We start from the raw sequence: 19,150 nt of genomic DNA, 5'->3' as shown, positions 1-19,150 counted from the left end.
GTAGTGGCTCATCATTAAAACAAGGATGCGGTTGTTTTTTTTATTTCTTGTTTTCATCTTGAGTGGTGCTATTTTGTTCAGTATTTTCTCGTTTGCTTCATCCCAATTTCTCATAAAGTGGATGTTATTGGGTGATATGTTACTATGTTCATTCATCACTATTGTCCAGAAGGTATGATAACCCACCTTTCCTCTGGTTGTGAAAGTGTGTGGTGTTCTTGGTTCTCTGTTCTTGCTGTTCTCTTTCAAAGTGTAAATGTGAGCTTTCTGTGGTCTGATCATAACATCTCTTCCCCAGATACGATTTTCTAGCACATGGTTATTGTTGGCTGAGAACATTGTGAGCTAGTTATGTCTAACAGGTGGCCTTTTGTGTGGGATAAAGTGGCTTGTGCAGTTTTTAAATTCCATTGTTTTAGAAAATCCATTAGAGTTCTGGTGTTGGTGTCATGCTGATTTTTCTAGGTGCAGATTAATCCTAGGAGTAGGACATCTGGTTGGGTTGTACAAATGTTTGGAGGGGGGATGGGGGTGGGGGTGGGTAAAACAGTATGATACATAGTTGACCAGTAAGTGTTGCATCAAGGATTTTTCATGACAAATTTCAATTGCTGGGGATATATGTTTAACAACAGGCTATACTGTGAAGAAGGATTTATATATTAATGCAACCCCTCCTCCTCTCTTTTTAGTTCCGATGACATGTATTGCTTTATATCCCAGTATTGGATCATCTTTAAGGTGTATCAATGTTTCTGTTATGAACAGTAACCATAGTTTTTCTGTTTCTATCTAATCTCCAAGTATCGCTGACTTATTAACTGCTGACCTCACGTTTAGGTTTCCTATGGGAATTGGAACTTATGTATCATGTTTGATGTTGGTGTGCTTTAACAGTTTGTAATTGTCTGTGTGGTCTATCTTTTTTTTAGATTGTGGTCGTGTTGATTGTTATTCTGGCGTAACCTTTTGCTATTGGTGGTTATATTGGTCTTTGGTTTGTTGCGAGGATTGTAATTTGGCTCTCCCAGTTGATAATGGGAGCGTTGTCTGACAGAAATGCGTACAAGTATTTTGTTCAATTCGTTAGGTGAGGCAGCTGGTAACCCAATTATCCATATTATTATCATATAGAAGAAAATCCATGTCCTTATATTGGACATTTTAAAGCACATTAAGGCACAAGAAGAGAATCAAACTATAGTTAGTCTCAGAATCTGTTATCACCCAGCTAGGTCAGATTCGCTAGTTGTGATGTTTTCTTTTTTCTTCTAAAGCATTTGTATGTGTGAGTCTTAAGTGTTTGTGTGGGCCTAGGCAGCCTGCAGTTTCTTTTTTAGCATGGGTTGTTGTTTTCCCCATGACAGGGGTTGTCCCCCTTGCAGGTACCACTCTCATCAGGAGACCGCGATGCTCAACTTGGATGCGATGCTCAACTTGGACCTACCCTCCTCTCCTCCTTCCTGTACACATTAATTGATTTGATTACTTTATTTTTTTGTCTATTAGATTGTAAGCTCTTTGAGCAGGGACTGTCTTTCTTCTATGTTTGTGCAGCGCTGCGAACGCCTTGTAGCGCTATAGAAATGCTAAATAGTAGTAGCAGTAGTGCCGTTGCAGTTCAAGGGCTCGGCACCATAGACTCCCATGCGTGGGTTCCTTCCGAGTCAACTCTCTACTCTCTCTGGCCTTAGTCGGGTCTTCACTTCCGCTGCTGGAGTTCTCCATGTACTGATTCTAGGTCACCATGTTCTCGCCGTTGTCCCTGCTGTGAACCACCATGCAGCACTAGTTCTGGTGCCAGATTTCCATAAGGATGTGGCAGCCATATGGCGGGCAAGCCAGTGCCTTAGCTGTTTGTGCGCTGGACAATTGTTATCGGTGGCTCTGTTTCTGCGTCTGATTGCTCGGGTCCATAGGGCAGTGGATCAGTGGTCAGCAGTGCCCTCTGTCTGGGCAATCCCCTTTCCTAACATGGTTCGAGGACACCCATGGGTATGTCCAAGCCCTTTTCGGCTCCAATCCTGGTTCCTATGTCGTCTTCTCAGCTAGGCTAGACCAGTGCTGCCATCTCCATTCCGCGCTCATCCCAGAGTGATCAGGGGTCTGCGTTCCTTATTCGATCTTAGCTGATTCAGTTATGGGTTCTGGAGCTAGCTGTCTCCATGTCTACCTATCTGGCCGTCATCTTCCCATCCAATGGAGGCCATGTTGCCCAACCAATTCAACATCTGGAGAGCTGTGACTGTTGGCTTCACTTAACCTGAGGGGTGATGCCAATGAGAGCATCCGCCATCAACTCAGGCAGATAGGCTCAAGCATGAACCATGTCTAGCAGGGTTCCTATATACTCCAATTGTTGTACTGGGAACAGATGGGACTTGGGTGAGCTAATTATGAACCCTAGTAGTTCCAACACCCAAATAGTTCTCTGAATTAATTCTTGAGCATCTTCCTTTGATGTGTTCTTGACCAGATGATCATCCAGATAGGTAAGAACATCAGCTCCCACTCTATATGGCAACACTGCAACAACAGCTAGGCATATTATGAACACTATGGAAGCAGACACGAGGCCAAAGGGCAGGACGCAAAACTGGTAGTGGTTTTTACCCACCTGAAATCCAATACCTCCTGTGACTGGGACTTTTCTGTATGTGAGCATAAGTATCCTTTAAGTCTGGAGAACATAGCCAAACATTTTTCTGAATGGTACCTACAACTTAAATGGAATGGACTCTACCATCTCTCTCAAAAATCCTACAAAGGAGAGTTTCTCAAGGGAGACTTCCTCCTTTCTTGTGGTGGGGATGGGACTGAAGGTAAGAGAAAGGATCTCTTTTCCAAGAAATCCACTGGCTCAACCTCAAATCCCAGGAGCAGTCTCCACTCAGACTCGCCAAAGTGTTCTTCATGGAAAGTCTGTCTGTGCCTGCCTTGATCTACTAGATGGATGACCAGTTTCAGTTTGAGAGCACTGAGGTGCGGGTCTTTTCCCAGATTCCAGGGTCACTTCCTCCCCACACAGGCAGGAAAGGAGTACTGCATTTGTCAGCAACAAGCAGAACACTGGCATCAACAAATGTCTGACTGGCATGGGAGTCTAAATTGGGCTGGAGTTGATCCAAAATGTGCTCCAGCTTCTCTTGTAATGACCCAGAGTTGCTCCTCAGTGACAGGTATCTGTAAAATTGAGGTCAGTGCCAGTTTGGAGTCAGTCTGCTCAGATGTTGGAGCCAAATTGTAGGCGGAGTCCTGGCTTCAGTGAGACTGGCATCGCTTCTACAGAATAGAAGAGGTCCTATTAGGCCCAACGCTTCTCAGATATCGGCCATGCAGGTGCCCCAGATATCCTGGCACTGTGCTTAGAGGAGTACCAATACTGGTACTTTGCCTTCGCTAGGTGCCCAGCATTAGAGTCCTTTGGTGCCAAAGAGGATAATGCAGAATCCATGCGGGTCCTCGGAGGCCGGATTGGTGATGCTCGGCCCAAGTGGCACTACCAGCACCTGACATTATGACAGGTGGAGATCTTCATGATGTCCTATGTCTCCAGTGTTTGGTGCAGCTACAGAAACCATGGGGGACCAGCGCATTTGATGTCGATGGATCGGACTTCTGCATACTAAAAAGTCTCTCACACATGGCCTCTCTATTTTAGGGGGTTCGCTTCTGCATTTGAGCACAAAGAGAACAATTAGCAACCTATGGTCACAACCCAGACACTTCAGGCACGTCATGTAAGTCAGTCACCGAAATGGTCTTAAGAGAAGTCTGTGTACAACATAAATCCATGGCAGGTATCCAGGATGTCATGGGGAAAGTAGCTGCATCAAAATCAAAGGCTCAATTGTGAAAAAAAAAGGTTCTGTTTTTTAAATATTTTAGTTTAGGCCTAAAGAGGCCACAAACAGCAAACAAATAAAAGAAAAAGTGCCGAAAAATACGCCAAAAAAGGAATAGCAAACAAAAATTAGAAAAAAAAATCCCACCCTACTCACAACAAAAATCAAGTGGCAGTAAGGGAAAATCTCTCACAAGAAAAAATAACTCACTCCAGTGAAAAAATACCACATCTTATCAGCTTCGCAGAGAACGTGAAAGTGCATTTCCCATGCAGGCAAGAAAGTAGTCATGCATATGAAGTGCAGACCAGCCAAAGACTTCTACAAGATACAGAACCCTGGGCAGCATCTGCACCAAGGCTCCATCGGGGACGTCACCTACATGTGAGAATCCTCTGTCCTGCTCATCCTTGGAGAACATAGTAACATGAAGGTGATCTTCAGTTCAAGAGAAATTACACAATATCCAGTGCTTATTCTGCATTTGCCAGTATTTATTCTCCTAATTAAAAAGTAGTTTCTGCTATTTCTGCTACAAACTGTCAATCAATCATTTATTTGCTACTACAGTTAACAGATTACAAATCATCAAAGCCTCGAAGTCTCAGTTACAGATGTTATGATTTCTATAGTCATATAAACAATTTTTTATTTATAAAATATAAAACTTCATCCCCCACACCAAAAAAACCCCAAATAATAATAATAATAATAAAACTGTCCCATCTATTAACCCAAATTGCAATCTAGATGACAAGGAGCTAGATTGTATTCCTTTACTGATGGGTGGAAGGGAAAAATACTCACTGAAGTATTAGTGTAACCAATCGGATAGCTTCCACAGCAACATCATATTCTTTATCAAGGGTCATTGATACAATGCGATCCTGCAAAGAAATTTCAGAAGAATTAAACTAAAATACCCTTCTATGTTTAAACTATTATTATTAAGAATAATTTTATAAACAACTTAACTATAACCTTCCCATCAATCCCACCCCTATCTAACCCCAACCCAACTGAAGATACAAAGGGCTCGGACTAGTATAGCTCTCCAAGAATGAGGATTCCCACCCCCACCAAAAAACACAGGCATCTCAATCTAGAGATTCAGCAGGATTCACAGGGAACTAGCCTGTCATCCCAAAGTATTAACTATCAAACTTCGCACTCAAGATGGTAAGGATTGAATATAAGAATCCCAAATCTGCAGAAATTGCTTCTGTTGTTTAAAAGATCCATGTGCTCCTTGTAATTCTATAAGGACCAGAGAATGTACCTGGTTACGCCATTCCCAAAAGGACAGTGGGGAATACCACTTCTGAAGAACGGATTTCAAAGTTACTACCCTTGATTTCTTAATTTAGCTCCTTTTCTCATAGCCCCAAAATCTAGTACCCCACTGAATAACAAACACCTCGGGTGGAGCCAAACTGTCTCATTTAGTAAACCCAGCAAATAATGTACTATTTCCCTTTAGTATTTTGTATTTGTGTGCAATGCCACAAAGGTGTGCCCAAGGTCACGTCTCACATTACATTTAACACAGATGGAAGTAGCTATGCGCCTGATGATGGGAAAAGTAAGCTCTATGAAGGACTGAAAACCAGCATTCTCTGTTTTCAGAACTGAGCACAACCCAATGGATCTGACAATCTTAGAAATCAGAAGGGTAGCTAATTGGAAATCAGACTCACTCTCCCACTTGTTAAGGGTACTCATGTAAGATTCTCAGTGAATCATGGGTGCACAGTAGTTTGTGAAAAAAAAGAAACAGATGGGAGTCTGTGACACTCCAGCTCCAAAAAGCACTTTCAATTTGTCTGTAAATCCAGACCCCAAACTATTGGTATCTAGAGAAAGAGCAGATACAATGGACGAGTTGATAGTATGGAAAGGTATCTCACATGGATGTGGAAAAATACTGTTGCAACGCAAGAACAAATAGCTTACCACCAGGCTGCAAAAAGTGTTCTATCTTTTAGTAATGCCACACCTGCACCATTGTAGAAACACTGCATCATCAAGGCTCAGCTTAAAGTCGGTGTCACCCAGGATTAGAAGCAACACCAAGCAACAGGGGTCTTGGTGACAAAAGGCCACAAGAGCTACCCGATATCTCAAGGATGTTTAACAAGTAAGTTCTGACATACCTGTGTTGGTAAACTACCACTGCAAGCGTGAAGCAAAACATTAAGGTGCCCACAACTAGGGAATGATGAGATAACTGAGTTTTCTCAAATCTATTGCATTCCTGTATACTATACATTGTATCAATTTTCTTTGGCACAACTTGAACAGTCATGGAGTCTCCCAGTTTTTGATCAGGTTTCATAATTGTATGAAGTGGAACAGTGATTCCTTCTCTAGGGCAGGGGCATTGACAGACCTGCCATTTTGAGAGGGCCCAGAGTAAACCCGAGTGAGCTCTTCCCACCCCCTGTACATACTGTACATATTAGTGTTTGGGATTTTTTTAATGACCCGACATCTGCCCATTTCTCTATGAACCCCCTCCCCCGGTTCAACCTCAGAGCCGCTGCCTTTTGCAATTCCTACAGTGCCAGCCCTGCAGGTTTCTCTCTACCACGTCCCTGACAAAGAAACACGAAGTGACATCATTGATGGCAGGACATGATAGAAAGATGCCTGCAGGGCTGGCACAGAATGCCTATAGGAATTGCTGGCAGCAGTAGCTCTGCGGTAGACCATAAGGGGGCGGGGAGGGGTTGCAGAGAGAGACCAGCAGATGTCAGTCCAGGGGTGGAGAAAAGGGAGAGAGAGTAGTGAGGCACCGCCACTGAAGAGTTTTGGGGGCTACATGGGCTGCTGACTGGGTGGGCCTGAAGCAAGAATGGGTAGAACTGTGCCCACCCAGGCCCACCCTTAGCTATGCCACTGCTATAGGGTGGGGGAGGGGGAGTCAATCTAGAACCTCAAAAATTTCTGAACAAAGTTCTTCCTCTGTCTTTAATCTGAAAGGCATGGTTTGAGCCATTTCATGGACAAAGCCAGGAAAGGATATACTTTCTGTAGGAAACCTATGTCTCTCAGGTGGTGGTGAAGGATCAGATGGGATTCCATAGGACTCCTCAGTTGAGAGGTCATGTGGGTCCTGAGCTGTCTTCACAGAAAAGGTCTGATTCTTCAAAGTATTGTTCTCGGGAAGTAAATGGAAGAGAATGTTGACTAGAGTATTGGCTCTGCATCGAGATGCGTTAAGTCAGATGAGTCTATGAGGCTGGAGAAAGTTCCACTGTCGATGTTCATGCCAAGCCAGTGTGCAAGACCTCTCCTGTGACTGTTACTCTGATGAAACGATGGGCTGGGCCTAGGCTGACGCAAGCACCCTGGAACCTGTAGAGAATGTGAATGCAGTAGTCATGAGAACTCCTCCTTGAGCCCAGATTTCCTCCTGTAAAGTTGGCATTGGTACAGGCTGAGAAAGCAGTGTGGATGCAGCCTGAGTTATAGCCTGTGCAGGTGAAGGAGATCTCAAAGATTTTGAAGGCTGTCGATGAGAAATCAGGTGTAGAGAAGGAGAGCAGTCACTATGGCATGGACGATTCCTGTGCATCAAGGAAGTCGATGCAGAGAATGTGTTGGCAGACTGACTGGAAGGAGAATCATGGTGACTATTCTTAGGGGGGTTTTTTAATACTTAAAGTCCTAATGCATACAGAAACAATGAAGAGGGTGTAAAATCCATACACGGTTGTGGGTACGGAGTCCAACATCAGACCATCTCAATGTTGTGTCGGTGCACCCAATGTCGATGCTGTGTTAAATGCTGAATCCTCTGCCATGCTTGATGTCGATGTCAATGCAGAACAAAAGAATTTTTCACATTGCACTTTGTGTGCTTTCAGGGTCCTCACATGTATACACAGGCAGAAGCCACACTTTGTGTACTGGTGCTCTGGACCCAAGAACTGAACACTCCAGTTAATAGCCCTATTGCATCAAGTACACTTCTTAAAGCCACTCGGCATCCTAGTTCAAATCAAGGAAAAATGGTCAATGCAAGGTCAAATGGCTCTGTGGCTGGGGGAGCTTGAGTAGTTATGTTCCCAAAAATGGTCTATTCTTCCTAGATAAAAGAAGGGCAGAAAGGCCCCAAAGGCCAAAACATGAAAAAAAAAAAAAAAAAAAACAATTCTAAAAAAAATGAATAAATTGAACAAATTTAATGAAGAAAAAATACCCCCCCCCCCCCACAAAAAAAGGGAAGACACCAAAAAGCAAAAGCTTGATGCACAGAGATTAGAAAGCCAACCTATATGCTCCACGGAAAATGACAGACTTTTTCTGGTCCAATGCTTGGGCATCAGGCGAGAAGACACCTGCACATGTAGCAGAGGGGGCTACTTCCTGAAGGAAAGGCTGGATAAGAAGTACAACATCAGGAAGCCTATAGCTGTACACATGACAGATGTCTCGCCCACAGCAACCCCACCATCTGATCATCCTACTACTGCAGAGAAAATAGAGGACACAGACTAACAGTGTCCTCTACATAAGAAATCTCATTTTCTTAAGAAATGTCAAGAGTTTACAGAGAAACCCTTGAAAGAATGGAAAGAACTGTTGAAAAAACTGCAAAATTTGTTACAAATGTTGCTCTTCATCACAGCATATGGCTAAAGATTATAAAGCAGCCATTAAGTGTACAGAGTGAGATAGTAATCAGCATTTCAGCACCTCACACCCTGAAAAGAGTTAGCCTCCTTCTCCAGGAACCCCAGACTCAGAATCAAGTCACGGAAAGGTAAGCGTCATAGCAGAAGATTACACCAAACTGTACACAAAGGTTTAGAGGCGGCTGACGTGGAAAGTCATGCACCAAGCTATGTGTAGCTAAAGTATAACCAAAAAAGCAACCAGAAAAGGAGGTAAAGATGTATGTAATCATACATGAGCAGAGTAATAAGCCCTGGCAAGGATGGATTTTTGACTTATACGACTTTCAGGGAGATTATCCCTACAACCTCACAAGACATGCACAAGGATGACAAAGAGGATGGGGAGAAGAGCAACTGGATACTTAATAGATGTGATGGATGGCAGCAACAACACCCATCTACTGACTCTTATTGAGTGCAATCAGATACCTGATAACAGGGAGAACATTCCCACACCAAAGGTTGGCAAAACCAACCTCATTCTCATCCTACAGTGAAGTATCTGCAGCCTGCGCTGCGTATGCCTTGTAGCGCTATAGAAATGCTAAATAGTAGTAGTAGTAGTAGTACTTTGGTCCCAAATGCCAAAATCTTATTCTTGTTAGGAAAAGACAACAACATTGATCAAAGTTCAAAAGTTATTTTCAGATCTGCCCGATACACTCTATGCCTACCAACTTGCCTTGGGATGGGTAATAGTAGGAAACATCTGTCTTAACCAGATCTGCCTCACTGCCCGAACGCCCGCTCCTCAGACAGCAGAAGGAAAGGGGAGCACTGTCCGGTGGAGCTGCCCCAGGAACATGGGAGTTATGGAGGCATGAGGGAACCAAGACCACCGAGAGCTAGCCAAATTCAAGCAGGAAATAGCAACAGGCAAAAGCATACTGTCAGGACTGCGGGAGGTCAAAATTATTGCTGGACATATTAATATGAAACCAGCTTGACAATATTAAACCACCTTCTGACCTCTGATAAACTCTCCCCCCTCCCCTTCAGGAACCACTGAGGATGGCACCAAATGGTGGTCAGAGGCCTGATAGCCCTTTGGTTTCTCAATTACTCTTGATTAACATACCTTTTGTTCCATCTGAGAGCAGGGCTTCAGAGCAACCAAAGCCAGAAAGTGAGGCTCCATGACTAGTAACTTCAAACAGGACAACCTGTGAAAGTTGTCACCTTTCCTGACTTCAGAAAGTATCTGGAGCTGTAAAGGAAATAACTGTGAAAGAGAGAGGTTTTTGATCTCTCTCTGCTCCTGTTCCATCTCAGTTCTTATTAGGTATAAAGCAGAGCTCATGAGGGCACTAGGTCTCTCTCTGTCTTTCTCTGTGCAGCAGAGCACAGAGCTCTGCATGGGGTCTACTGCTCCCCCCCCCCTTTTCTCTGTCCAGGGCACTGCTCTCTGTCCGGGGGCATCTCTGCCCTCTCTCCCTGCAAGCAGAGCACACCGGGCTCTGCATGCACTACTTCTTTCTCTCTCTTCCTTAAACACACACAGATACAGGCCTATACCAGTTACCTGTACAAAATGCTGTGAACCTATACATATCTGCAAATATAATATACTTTATATATCCAAATCCGTGTGAACTGCGTATTTTTTGGGAACCCACTGCCTCTGTGAACTGGACCCCGGGACCAACCCTAGACAACGATAGCTGACATCTGACATCTGACGCATACTTCTCCTCCAATTTGACATGTCCAATGCGTTCGACATGGTAAACTATAAAATACTACTAAGACTCCTTTGATTACTTTGGGATTGGCAGACACATACTTAGTTGGATCAAGGGTTTCCTAACCACTAGAGCATATCAAGTGAAATCAAGCTCAAACATATCACCACCGTGGAAAGCAGAATGCGGAGTACCTCAAGAATCACCACTATCACCGATCCTTTTCAACCTAATGATGACCCTACTAGCCAAATCCTTATCCAATCAAGGCCTTAACCCTTTCAAACATGTGTGGGATAAACATAAAGGAATCCTGTTCAGAAGGAATGGATCCTAAGGAGCTTAGCCGAGATTGGGTGGCAGAGCCGGTGGCGGGAGGTGGAGAAGGTGCTGGGCAGACTTATACGGTCTGTGCCAGAGCCGGTGGTGGGAGGCGGGACTGGTGGTTGGGAGGCTGGGATAGTGCTGGGCAGACTTATACAGTCTGTGCCAGAACCGGTGGTGGGAGGCAGGGATAGTGCTGGGCAGACATATACGGTCTGTGCACTGAAAAGGACAGGTACAAATCAAGGTAAGGTATACACAAAAAGTAGCACATGTGATCAGGCGACCCTCAGGGGGAGGAATGCTGGCTTCGGCCTAACCCCTGGTAAGCCTTTCCTCAGCTGAGAGGTGCCCACCTCTACCACCGGCTGCCTTTCAGGTGCTGTGGAGCACTTGCAGCTCATCTGCATATCCTTACAGCCTTCTCCGGGGTGACACCCAGGTCCACCCCGATCCACTCAGGGCCTCCGCTCTAGGTGCCCAGCGCTCCCACCAGGTGCTGTGGAGGACTTGCAGCCATTCTGCATTTCCTCACAGCTGTATCCGGGGTGACTCCAGTTCCACCCCAATCTTCCCAGGGCCTTCTCTCCAAGTGCACAGAGTTTCCAGGTGCTTTTTGGCTAGGATCAGGCGACCCTCAGGGGGAGGAATGCTGGCTTCGGCCTAACCCCTGGTAAGCCTTTCCTCAGCTGAGAGGTGCCCACCTCTACCACCGGCTGCCTTTCAGGTGCTGTGGAGGACTTGCAGCGCATCTGCACATCCTTACAGCCTTCTCCGGGGTGACACCCAGGTCCACCCCAATCCACTCAGGGCCTCCGCTCTAGGTGCCGCACGCCTGAGCATTTTCTATTTACATTTATTTTTCTCCCAGTTACTAATTATGGCTCCAGTACACTTTTTCTTCTTGGTACTGTCCCTTTCTAATCTGTTTCTCCATCTGAAACCATTGTACACTGCAGGAACACATTGTCCACCCTCTGTATTCATCATCTCACCATCTCTTTTTTTCCTCTTCCTTTTTCTCAGCTCTCAACCTTCAATATTTCCTTCCTTCCATTCATCCATCATCTTTTTCCAGTTGCTAAAGTACCTTAATCGTTTATGGCCCCTATTCACATTCTCTTCCTAGCTCTGTCCCTTCCTAATCTTTTCCCTCACCCCCTACCTCTATCCGCTACAGGAACTCACTTCCCATCCATTGACTTCATCACCTCACCTTCTCTCCTACCCTCTTCCTCCCTCTTGGCTTTTAATCTCCGTCTCTTTCTTCCCTCCATTTTGCCTTCCCCATTCCACCTAAATACCTCTCGCCTTCGACGCCTTCGTGGCCACACCTCTCCTACTCTCCTCCGCTCTCTTTTACTCCTTCTCTTACTCTCAGCTGGTGACATCAATCCCAATCCTGGCCCTCCTCACCAACTATTATCCAAACTCTACAGATCTCACCGTGACCTCTCTAACCTCATCTCTATTCCTCTACTCCCCTCCTCTTCTCTGCCCTTCTCTTGCGCCCTATGGAATGCCCGCTCTATCTGTAACAAACTCGCCTATATCCAGGACCTCTTTATCTCGCGTCACCTCCATCTGCTCGCCATAACAGAAACCTGGCTCTGCCCTGATGACTCTGCTTCAGTCGCAGCCCTGTGCCATGGCGGTTATCTATTTTCACATACTCCTCGCCCTGCTGGCCGTGGGGGCGGTGTTGGACTACTTCTCTCTCCCTCCTCCAGATTTCAACCCCTTCTTCCACCTCAATCTCACTATTTTTCCTCCTTTGAAGTCCACTCTATCCGCCTTTTCTCTCCTCTGCCTCTTCGAATAGCGGTCATTTATCGTCCCCCTGAAAAGTCCCTTTCATCCTTTCTCAGTGACTTTGACACCTGGCTTGCCTTCTTCCATGATCCTTCCTCCCCCTCTCTCATCCTTGGTGACTTTAATATTCCTGCTAATGATCCTTCCAACTCTTATATTTCCAAGTTACTCGCTTTAACGTCGTCCTTTAATCTCCAACTATGCTCCACCTCCCCCACTCATCAAAATGGTCACTGTCTTGATCTCATCTTCTCCTCCAACTGTTCACCTTCTAGTTTCCTTGCCTCTGATCACCATCTTATAACTTTCACACTTAAATCTCCTCCCTCCCAGTCCCGTCCTATCCTATCTAATTTATCTAGGAATCTTCACGATATTGACCCTTCATCTCTATCCTCCCATGTTTCAAACCTCCTCTCTACTGTGGCACCATCCACGTCTGTCAACGAGGCTGTTTCTTCTTACAACAATACGCTATCCTCTGCCTTAGACACTCATGCACCTTTGATGACCCGCCCTGTAAGGCGTACAAAACCCCAACCTTGGCTGACTTCTAATATCCGCTACCTACGTTCCTGTACCCACTCCGCCGAACGCCTCTGGCGGAAATCTCGGGCCCTTGCTGATTTCTTACACTTTAAGCTCATGCTGACCTCCTTCCAATCTGCTCTTTTACGTGCCAAACAGGATTATTATATCCAACTGACCAACTCTCTTGGCTCTAATCCTCGACTTCTCTTCACCACATTGAACTCTCTCCTCAAGGTGCCCCCTCCCCCAACTCCCCCTTCATTGTCTCCTCAGACCCTTGCTGAATTCTTTCACAACAAGGTTCAAAAGATAAACCTTGCTTTCTCTACCTCACCACCTCTCCCTCCACTAGTCCGTTCCCCTCTCTCTCCTTCCCCTCATTCCCTTTCCTCCTTTCCTGAAGTTACTATTGAGGAAACTACACTTCTCCTTTCTTCCTCAAAATGTACCACCTGTTCCTCTGATCCCATTCCCACCCACCTTCTTAATGCCATCTCTCCTACTCTTATTCCTTTTATCTGTCACATTCTCAACCTCTCACTTTCCACTGCAACTGTCCCTGCTGCCTTTAAACATGCTGTGGTCACACCTCTCCTTAAGAAGCCTTCACTTGACCCTACTTGTCCCTCTAATTACCGACCCATCTCCCTCCTTCCTTTTCTCTCCAAATTACTTGAGCGTGCTGTTCACCGCCACTGCCTTGATTTTCTCTCCTCACATGCTATTCTTGACCCATTACAATCTGGTTTTCGCCCTCTCCACTCAACCGAAACTGCGCTTACTAAAGTCTCCAATGACCTATTACTGGCTAAATCCAGAGGTCAATATTCCATCCTCATTCTTCTTGATCTTTCCGCTGCTTTTGACACTGTCGATCACAGCATACTTCTCGATACCCTGTCCTCACTTGGATTCCAGGGCTCTGTCCTTTCCTGGTTCTCTTCCTACCTCTCCCTCCGCACCTTTAGTGTTCACTCTGGTGGATCCTCTTCTACTTCTATCCCTCTGCCTGTCGGCGTACCTCAGGGTTCTGTTCTTGGTCCCCTCCTCTTTTCTATCTACACTTCTTCCCTTGGTTCATTAATCTCATCCCATGGCTTTTCCTACCATCTCTATGCTGATGACTCCCAAATCTACCTTTCTACCCCTGATATCTCACCTTGCATCCAAACCAAAGTTTCAGCGTGCTTGTCTGACATTGCTGCCTGGATGTCTCAACGCCACCTGAAATTAAATATGACCAAAATCGAGCTTCTCATTTTCCCCCCCAAACCCACCTCCCCGCTCCCCCCGTTTTCTATTTCTGTTGATGGCTCTCTCATTCTCCCTGTCTCCTCAGCTCCAAACCTTGGGGTCATCTTTGACTCTTCTCTCTCCTTCTCTGCTTATATCCAGCAGACCGCCAAGACCTGTCGTTTCTTTCTTTTAAACATCCGTAAAATCCGCCCCTTTCTTTCCGAGCACTCTACCAAAACCCTCATCAACACCCTTGTCACCTCTCGTTTAGACTACTGCAATCTGCTTCTTGCTGGCCTCCCACTTAGTCACCTCTCCCCTCTCCAGTCGGTTCAAAACTCTGCTGCCCGTCTTGTCTTCCGCCAGGGTCGCTTTACTCATACTACCCCTCTCCTCAAGACCCTTCACTGGCTCCCTATCCGTTTTCGCATCCTGTTCAAACTTCTTCTACTAACCTATAAATGTATTCACTCTGCTGCTCCCCAGTATCTCTCCACACTCGTCCTTCCCTACACCCCTTCCCGTTCCATGGATAAATCCTTCTTATCTGTTCCCTTCTCCACTACTGCCAACTCCAGACTTCGCGCCTTCTGTCTCGCTGCACCCTACGCCAGGAATAAACTTCCTGAGCCCCTACGTCTTGCCCCATCCTTGGCCACCTTTAAATCTAGACTGAAAGCCCACCTCTTTAACATTGCTTTTGACTCGTAACCACTTGTAACCACTCGCCTCCACCTACCCAACTCTCTTCCTTCCCGTTCACATTAATTGATTTGATTTGCTTACTTTATTTATTTTTTGTCTATTAGATTGTAAGCTCTTTGAGCAGGGACTGTCTTCTATGTTTGTGCAGCGCTGCGTATGCCTTGTAGCGCTATAGAAATGCTAAATAGTAGTAGTAGTAGTTTATCTTGTTGGGCAGACTGGATCGACCGTGCAGGTCTTTTTCTGCCGTCATCTACTATGTTACTATGTTACTATCTATGCAGACGATGTCACAATATACATTCCTTACAAACGTGATCTGACAGAAATCGCCAACGAAATCAAGCTCAGCTTGAATATCATGGACTCATGGGCCAACGCATTTCAACTAAAATTCAACACTGAAAAAACCCACCGTCTCATCCTCTCATCCCAATACAAAATGAACAAACCCACAAACACCCCAGATTATACCCTCCCCATCTCAGACACCCTGAAAATTCTCGGTGTTACAATCAACAGTAACCTCACACTAGAGAACCAAGTAAAATCTACAACAAAGAAAATGTTCCAATTCTCGGTGTTACAATCAACAGTAACCTCACACTAGAGAACCAAGTAAAATCTACAACAAAGAAAATGTTCCACTCAATGTGGAAACTCAAACGTGTGAAACCATTCTTCCCAAGGGAAACATTTCGCAACTTGATACAATCAATGGTACTAAGCCATGAGGAATACTGCAATGGAATTTATGCGGGATGCAAAGAATTATAAAAAAACGTAAGACCGCTCAAAACACAGCAGCCAGGCTTATATTTGGAAAAACATGATTCGAAAGCACCAAACCCCTCCGAAAAAAACTGCACTGGCTCCCAAAGAACGTATTGCTTTCAAAATCTGTACCCTGGTTCATAAAATTATCTATGGCAAAGCCCCAGGATACATGACAGACCTATAGATCTACCAACCAGAAACACAACAGGATCAACACGAACATACCTAAATCTCTACTACCCAAGCTGCAAAGAACACAAATACAAAACCTATGCATCCAGCTTTTCCTACATACGCACACAACTATGGAACGCATTACCAAAAGCCGTGAAAACAACTTATGATCACCTAAACTTCCAGAAATCATTAAAAACTAACCTGTTCAAAAAGGCATACCCTACCGACCCACCTAAAAATCTCTGTACCCTGCAACACAACAAAACCAAAGCTCATAATGGACATATAATAACTATTCCTCTCTACGATTCCCTAATGTGTCTGTACACAGGAACCTTATTCTACCACAACATTACTGTATTTGTTCATACCAGAATTGGTGAACGCCTTTAAGGTACTATGTAAGCCACATTGAGCCTGCAAATAGGTGGGAAAATGTGGGATACAAATGTAACAAATAAATAAATTAATCAACTAAGACTGAGGAGACCAAGTGTAGATGTACATAAAATGAGCAAATTGGAGAATGAGCACACCACCTTGTTAACAACAACAATCGTCATAACCATCTGCACGTAAAGGTTTTCATCCGGGAAGAACCATAATATGGCTCAACCATATGTCATAACACCTCTCCACCAGATTTATGAGAACATATGGAAAAATTCACTGTTCCAAGACATCAAGGATGATGACAAACTGACTTTCAATAGAAGACAGAGTTCTTCAGAATCATAGGTAAGAATTGTACAAGAATTTTGGATGCCAGATTATGACTCCATAATAACAGAGTATCATTGCAGAAATCTCTTAGAAGGAAAGCAGAGACAAAACAACACTTTAAAGCATTCATGTGAAATGGCCATGCAGAGCCAGAATCAGCATTAAAACATAATGAAGAGTGTTGGTACTTATCCATCTTCGATGTATATCACTCACAAACACCAGGCCAGAACAGGATTGTTTGATTCTAGTACTCAATTTCAAGGCATCTCACTCAGTATTGTGCTACTTTCTGGGAATGACATGATCAACAGCTTTATCAGTAGTCTTGATTTTAGTCAGAAAGGAACACATCACCAAAACAGCAGATATCCAGCAAATGTTACGTAAGTATTGCCATACTGGGACAGACCAAAGGTTCATCAAGCCCAGCATCCTGTTTCCAATAGTGGCCAATCCAGGTCACAAATACATGGCAAGATCCAAAAAAAGTACAAAGCATTTTATACTGCTTATCCCAGAAATAATGGATTTTCCCCAAGACCAGTTAATAACGGTCTATGGACTTTTCCTTTATGAAGCTGTCCAAACCTTTAAGTCCTGCTAAGTTAACTGCCTTTACCACATTCTCTGGCAACAAATTCCAGAGTTTAATTACACGTTGAGTGAAGAAAAAGTTTCTCTGATTCGTTTTAAATTTACTACTTTGTAGATGCATTGAATGCCCCCTAGTCCTAGTATTTTTGGAAAGCAAAAACAGACGCTTCACGTCTATCTGTTCAACTCCTCTCATTATTTTATAGACCTATATCATATGTCCCCTCAGCCACCTTTTCTCCAAGCTGAAGAACCCCAGCAGCTTTAGCCTTTCCTCATAGGGAAGTCGTCCCATCCTCTTTATCATTTTCATCGCCCTTCTCTGCACCATTTCTAAACCCACTATACTTTTTTTGAGATGTGGCGATCAGAACTGAACATAATATTCGAGGTGCGGTCGCACCATGGAACGATACAAAGGTATTATAACGACAACATTTTTGTTTTCCATTCCTTTCCTAATAATACCTAACATTCTATTTGCTTTCTTAGCCACAGCAGCACACTGACCAGAAGGTTTCAACATATCATCAAGGCCGACACCTAGATCCCTTTCTTGGTCCGTGACTCCTAACGTGGAACCTTGCATGACGTAGCTATAATTCGGGTTCCTCTTTCCCACATGCATCACTTTGCACATGTTCACATTAAACATCATCTGCCATTTAGAAGCCCAGTCTCCCAGTCTTGTAAGGTCCTCTTGTAATTTTTCACAATCCTCCCGCGATTTAACGACTTTGAATAACTTTGTGTCATCAGCAAATTTAATTACCTCACTAGTTACTTCCATCTCTAGGTAATTTATAAATATGTTAAAAAGCAGCAGTCCCAGCACAGACCCCTGGGGAATCCCACTAAATACCCTTCTCCATTGAGAATACTAACCATTTAACCCTACTCAATGTTTTCCATCTATTAACCAGTTCTTAATCCACAATAGAACACTATCTCCTATCACATGACTCTCCAATTTCCTCTGGAGTCTTTCATGAGGTACTTTGTCAAACACCTTCTGAAAATCCAGATACACAATATCAACAGGCTCACCTCTATCCACATGTTTGTTCATCCCTTCAAAAAAATATAGTAGATTGGTGAAGCAAGATTTCCCTTCACTAAATCCATGTTGACTGTCATTAATGCATGCTTTTGAATATGCTCTGTAATTTTGCTCTTTATAATAGTCTCTACCATTTTGCCCAGCACCGACGTCAGACTCACCTGTCTATAATTTCCTGGATCTCCTTTGGAACCTTTTTTTTTTAAATCGGCATTACATTGGCCACCCTCCAATCTTCCGGTACCACACTCAATTTTAAGGATAAATTACATATTTCTAATAGCTCCACATGTTCATTTTTCAGTTCTATCAGTACTCTAGGATGAATACCATCCGGTCCAGGAGATTTGCTACTCTTCAATTTGTAGAGCTGCCCCATTACATCCTCCAGGTTTATAGAGAATTCACTCAGTTTTTCCAACTCGTCAGCTTCGAATACCATTTTTGGCACCGGTATCTCACCCAAATCTTCCTCGGTGAAGACCGAAGCAAAGAATTAATTTAATCTCTCCGCTAAGGCTTTGTCTCCCCTGATCGCCCCTTTTACTCCTCGGTCATCTAGCGGTCCAACCAATTTTTTTGCCGGCTTCCTGCTTTTAATATTCCTAAAAAAAGGTTTTTTACCATGTGTTTTTGCCGCCAACGCAATCTTTTTTCGAAGTCCCTCTTAGCCTTCCTTATCAGTGCTTTGCATTTGACTTGACATTCCTTATGCTGTTTCTTATTATTTTCAGTCAGTTCCTTCTTCCATTTTCTGAAGGATTTTCTTTTAGCTGTAATAGCTTCCTTCACCTCACTTTTTAACCATGCCGGCTGTCATTTGGTCTTCCGTCCCCCTATTTGATTTCCTATGTATACTTTTTTTCCTTGTCTCGTCGGCTCCTGTATCAGAAGCTCCATAAAGCAGTCCTTGATTTCATCAAGGAATTTTACCTCCCTAGCGTGCCCTGATGTTACATTTACCCAGTCAATATTAGGGTCGCCATTTCAATTTTGTGA

The 19,150-nt window shown here is 44.2% G+C and overlaps 1 protein-coding gene across 1 annotated transcript in view; it reads right to left on the bottom strand.

The window, feature by feature from the left end:
- The window catches only part of STAG1 (stromal antigen 1), a 1,758,022-nt gene that overhangs the window by 1,131,986 nt on the left and 606,886 nt on the right, over positions 1-19,150 (bottom strand). The window contains 1 exon segment of the mRNA XM_030215628.1: positions 4,653-4,732. Within this exon segment, the coding sequence (XP_030071488.1) occupies positions 4,653-4,732 (80 nt within the window).

This window comes from Microcaecilia unicolor, chromosome 10, assembly GCF_901765095.1.
Source record: "Microcaecilia unicolor chromosome 10, aMicUni1.1, whole genome shotgun sequence".
Lineage (NCBI taxonomy): Eukaryota > Metazoa > Chordata > Amphibia > Gymnophiona > Siphonopidae > Microcaecilia > Microcaecilia unicolor.
The sequence above is the reverse complement of the archived record's forward strand: the minus strand, read 5'-3'. Positions and strand labels throughout refer to the sequence as shown.